Consider the following 5581-nt stretch of genomic DNA (forward strand, 5'->3'; position numbering starts at 1 on the left):
GCCTCTGGTACCTGTGGCGAAATGCCGGGCTAGCGGCTCTGGCACCGCTTAGGGGAGCCGCGGGCTTTGTGGAGTTGTGTGAGCGCGCGGCTTGTGGGGCGGAATTGAGGTAGCTTTTTAGCCACCCTCGAGGTTCGCCGAGTTGGCACAAGTAGACGACTTAGAGTAAGTTGTTAGTGTCTTTTAATCTATAGGGTGTCCGTTGGTTCACGAGGTTCCAGAGCCAGCCCTTGCGTTCCAACAGTGGAGCTAGTCCAAAGCTAGGTGCGGCTGCCGGCTCCTTAAGTCCCAGAACTGGTCAACGGCTCGTTGAGATGGAATGTTAGTAATAGAAGTTATTACAGAGTAGATATAGAGTAAAATAAAAAGATTTTATTCACTCACCTGGCCTCACCCTCTTACGAGTAAGAGGGGAGGCCGGTTGGAACGAAGTTGCAGTAAATACAAATATAGTGAGCGTAGGAATGCTGTCTAAGCTATGATGAGAGGCAGTTGAGAAGTGGAGTCTCCGATGTTTCTTCAGTTACAGTATGCTGGATACTAAAGGGGTCTGTTGGTTCACGGGGTTCCAGAGCCAGCAGCTGCCGACTCCGTAGTCCCAGAACTGGTCAACAGCTCATGAATGGGATATTCTATAGGGTGTCCGTTGGTTCACGAGGTTCCAGAGCCAGCCCTCGCGTTCCAGCAGTGGAGCTAGTCCAAAGCTAGGTGCGGCTGCCGGCTCCTTAAGTCCCAGAACTGGTCAATGGCTCATGAATGGGAAATACAAAGCAATACTGTAACACGGTGAATCGTTGTCAGTTGTCGGATTTCTGATGCCTTTGTTTTTGCTGGGATACGCCCAGGCAGGGAGGCTGAGAACCGGTCTGCGGGGTGATCAGGCCCACAGAGTTTTCCAGTTGTCGTCTCTGCTGCTTCCTGCTTTTTTGCCCTTTTATAGATGTTTGTTGGACTGCCTCTATGACACTAAGTATAACATAGAGATAGGATAATTTTCTTTTACATAATTATTGCTAGGCAGATTTTCTACATAAGTTTCATTTCTGCAGAAACGACACTTCTAGAGAAGAAATGAAATTTACAGAATGCGCATGTGTAGCTTAATGCCAGTGGAGAGAAGTACAAAGCGTTCATTTTGATTAACAGTCAAGACTTCAAGGTTACATAAATGTGAGAGTGCCGCGCGGCAGTTATACAGAAAAGGGAAAATAATATAAAATATATGCTAAATAATATAAAATAGTTACAGTACCAAGTCTTTCAGCCTGCAGCCCTCCTTGTGGATCCGAAATCTTTGCAGCAGGGAAGCAGTGCAGTAGTGGCACTACTCTACTGCTGCCCAAGTTCCAAACATTTTGGAAACCGCATGGGCTGGGTAGCCCGGTCCTATGTGCTAGGTCTGGTGCACAGGGTAGTGTGGGCTTCCATCCTGGCAGGCAGAGGCAACATGGGGCCAGAAGACTGAGCACCATGAGCTACCTACCTTAATGCAGCCAGACCAGGTATTGTCACGCTGTGCTGCAGTATGAATCTACACCTTGTGCATCCCTTTTGTAGTTAGATGAATTATTGTGGCTTATGACCACCTATTTTTTATTATCAGTGAAAAGAGCAGGTTTGTGCGGCAAGCTAATAGGGTAAGAGTTGTTCTGTAGTGCTGACCTCTTCACTGTGTCATCCCTTTTTAATTTTCTTTAATAACTTTATTTTTCCTGCTTGGCAAACAGACCAAAAATACATAGACTTGAACTTATGTAGTTCAAGTAAAGCAGCAGAGTTGGTGATTAAATTGTCGTAATTCTGTGTAAGATGGATGTTGTCATTTATTCCAGAGCACGCTGCCTATCTTGGAAAACCCCTTTTCTAAGAAAGTGCGATCCATCATGGACATGCTGCAGGCACAGAGATCCCGCTACATGAAGGTAAAGACCTTAGAGCCATCTAAGTCCAACAGATTAAGCACCTAAAACGCATCTTGGATGGAATTAACTTAAACACTAACCTTTTCAGTACTTTGCCAGTATAGTTACTTGGACAATTTAAGTTCTGTTGCTGCCCATGCCTAGAGCTGCTGCAGTCTTGATTATGCTGAGAGACTTGGTGCCTGTCTTGTAACCAAGTCTATTTGGGATTCACAAACTTGGCTTCCTACACCTTAGTCCTCTGAGTAGCCTGATACAGCAAGCATGCTTCACACTCACCAACAATATTGAAATTGCACAAAGAACAGTAGCTAGGACTTCTTTTATTAAAACATTACAGGCAGGAAAGATGCAGACCTTTTATTTAGTAGTATAGGGATTAGAACACTTGCCCAGGAAGTGGAAGGACCTGGGTTTTAGGTTCTTCCAAGTCTGAAGGGGTTTCAGAACCACATTTACCTTCCAAGAGGCTATGAAGTTACAGGTGGCATTGGTATAAGGTTGCTTTCCACATATCCTTGATTTTTAAAACATTTTTAATCACCAAAGTTGCTAGCTGAAACTAATTTGTTTGTTTGTTTGTTTGTTTGTTTGTTTGTTTGTTTGTTTGTTTGTTTGTTTGTTTGTTTGTTTGTTTGTTTGTTTGTTTGTTTGTAGTTAATAATTGTGAAGCAAGAAGATAAGTTTGAGATGCTGTTCAAACATTTTCTGGTGGAGGACAAGAGTATGAGTGGGGGGGCTTCATATGTGGACTTCCTCTGTCACATGCACAAGGAGATTCGACAGCTACTGAGCTAGAGGAGGGACTGATGCTGGACTCCAGCAGTGATGTTTGTCTCCACTAATCACCTGATCCATGGGCTCAGCTCCCTCCAGAAGGACAACATAGAAACCTGTACAATTCCATAATTTTTAATACATGTTGCATATGCAGAGATCCTTTCAACTTCTCCCAGCCACATTTGAGAGAGATGCAAAAATTTCCTGGTGAGGGCTGGAAAAAGGCGTTTGATCCCAGGTCTTTTACCTGTAACTAAGTTGTTTCCTGTGCTTGGCAGGAATCTACCCCCTATGCTCGCTAATCCTGTCGTAATGAATGTAGTTTCTCAGTTCACTGTACATGATTCAGTATTGGGTGAAAAAGCGATAACTTCAAAATTACTGGTAGTTGCTGTGTATTTGTGTGTGCGCACATGCTCCAAGTGTGAAGAAGAAGAGCTAGGTGGGGAGGACAGGAGGCAGGCCACCCTGCTGGATGGTGGGAGGTGGAGCAGCTCAGCATTTTTCAGTCTCCTATTTTAAGGAAAAACATGACTTGCCAAGTACAAACTGCAGCATGTGGCCCTCTGGACCAGGAACCTTTTGAGTTGAAAAAGAAATGAGCTGAGGGGGCTAGCAAGGTCCTTCCAAAATAGTCACTGTAGCAAGAACTGCTGTGTCGGCATGTATTAAAGTAAGTAACTGGTGAGTACAATCAACAGCTGAATTAGGAGAAGGATAGAATCAGTGCCTCCTGCTGGCATGAATGGTACCCCCTCAAATACCTTCCTTTGGGAAAAGCAGCCTTTCCATCTTACTGTTCTGTGTGGAGTCACTCTACCAGTTCTGATTTCTAATGGCCTCCCCCTTTTTTCCACTAAGATCTTACCTAGACTGTCCAGTTGGTGGAGGTCATGATGCCTGTCCTCATTTATATACAAAATATTTTTTTGCATGGTGATATGTGGCTGTGTGAGAACAGGCACTACAGGGGCAAGGAGGCAGCTTTTCCCAATCCAAACGGTTGTGAATCACAGCAAATAAGAATTTTAATTTTACTGGTACAAATATGAGACTGATTTGTACTCTGGAGTGCAAGGAAGTGAATACAGGAAAAATAAAGTTAAAAACGCACCACAGAAGGTATTACCAAGTACCTGCTGGAAAGGGTCTGGGGCTAAAGCAGAAGGTATTTTCAACCCTGGATGTTTTATTCTCTAGTTTTATCTCTTGAACCATCTACATAGGAACTATTGTATAAGCCTGTTTGCTAAACTAAAATACCTCAGACAGATTGATCCATCCACCTTTTAGTTGGCTTTACTGACCACTCCACTGCTTGGTTCATCTAAGATGGAGGACAGGACTCCTGCAAAGGCAGTGTGAGTCTAAATCAGATTGAGAATTCTAAGGGCTTGTTCATTAATTTTTGAAAGTAGACTAATGTGTTTAACTTGAACACACAACTGTTCTTGCAATACTCGGGATTTAATGAGGAGGCAAGAACACTGAAAGTTGAAGGAAAAAATCAGTGAAATTTGGGGTGTTTTGAATGCTGATAGCAGATATGTATTACCTGGACTTGGCATTGCAATGTAGGGACCTTGTGTAAGATGTATTCTTCCGAACAGCTGTCTGTGGTTTTAGTTCCGTGACCTGTAGCCTATATATAAATCTGAGGGTTTTGTTTGGTCTAATGTTGCAAGTTTGTCCTGCCTAACAGCAAGACAACTGCACATACAAGGGACTATGAGCACTATAATGGGTACACTTTCAAGGTGTAGCGGACAGAATCTTCAGCATCTTTTTGTATGACTATAGCTGACACTTTTTTTTTTTTTTTTTTTAAAACCCACTTACTGCCTCCAACCAAAAATCTAAATGTTTTTAACGAGCGAAGAGACGGCTTCCCAGGAATGTAAGGCTCAGCAACCAGACTTCCATAATACTAACTTCTAGCATTAATATGAGGGGAAAATAAGATCATAAGTGAACCTTTCATTTTCTTCACTCTCGGGTTTTTTTTCCAATGCATCTTTTAATTTGTAAAGAAATAAAAAAATATATATATTAAGATGTATTTTATGTCATTGTTAGTAAATAAATATTTCTTATTTTTCCAAGCACTGTATTTCGGGGGGGGGTGAGGGAGAAAAGAGATTGGAAGGCCTGGAATCTTGTTGTTTTCCCTACCGTGCCCTGCATGATGCAACATTCTGACAATAATGTTCAATATACTAATCACTTCTTTTTCTTGTTTGTGATGAATGGTGGTTAGCATTTCAACTGGAATCAAAACACATGAGGTGCTGTTCAGTTTTAGTATTAGCCTAGATGGAGATAAAGGTTTCATAGAATCATAGAAGTAGGGTTGGAAGGGACCTTGTAGATCTTCAAGCCTGACCCCCCCGCCTGCGTGGGAGAAAAAGACTGGACTCAAATAAGTCCAGCCAGGTAGTCATCAAGCTGCTTCTTAAAGACCCCCAGGGTAGCAGCCAGCACCACTTCCCTAGGAAGTTGGTTCCAACTCCTAGCCGCCCTACCTGTGAAGTAGTTCTTGCGGATGTCTTATCTAAATCTACTCTCTAATAACTTGTGTCCATTGTTCCTTGTCATGCCAGGGGGTGCTAGGGGAAACAGTGTCTCCCCTAAACCCTTCTGGTCCCCCCTAGTGAGTTTATAGACGATCACCAGGTCCCCCCTCAGCCTTCTCTTGTGAAGGCTGAACAGGTTTAGGTCCCGCAGTCTTTCAATGTAGGGTCTGCCCTGTAGTCCCCTCACCATGTGTGTGGCCCCCCTCTGGACCCTTTCAATGTTGTCCACATCCCTCCTGAAATGGGGCACACAGAACTGGACACAGTACTCCAGCTGTGGCCTGACCAGCGTCGCAGAGAGGGGGA

General features: G+C 43.6%; 1 protein-coding gene across 5 annotated transcripts in view; it reads left to right on the forward strand.

Moving 5' to 3' along the window:
* SEC24C (SEC24 homolog C, COPII component) overlaps positions 1–4755 on the forward strand; it is a 58928-nt gene extending 54173 nt beyond the window's left edge. For all 5 annotated transcript variants that reach the window (XM_090056970.1, XM_090056971.1, XM_090056972.1 and 2 more), the window contains 2 exons: positions 1833–1922; positions 2580–4755. In XM_090056970.1, the coding sequence (XP_089913096.1) occupies positions 1833–1922; positions 2580–2720 (231 nt within the window). In that variant the 3' untranslated portion in view covers positions 2721–4755. The remainder of the gene's footprint in view (positions 1–1832; positions 1923–2579) is intronic.
* The last annotated feature ends 826 nt before the right edge of the window (positions 4756–5581 follow it).

The sequence above is a fragment of the Crocodylus siamensis genome, chromosome 7 (assembly GCF_052110815.1).
Source record: "Crocodylus siamensis isolate JL-2025a chromosome 7, ASM5211081v1, whole genome shotgun sequence".
Taxonomy (NCBI): Eukaryota; Metazoa; Chordata; order Crocodylia; family Crocodylidae; genus Crocodylus; species Crocodylus siamensis.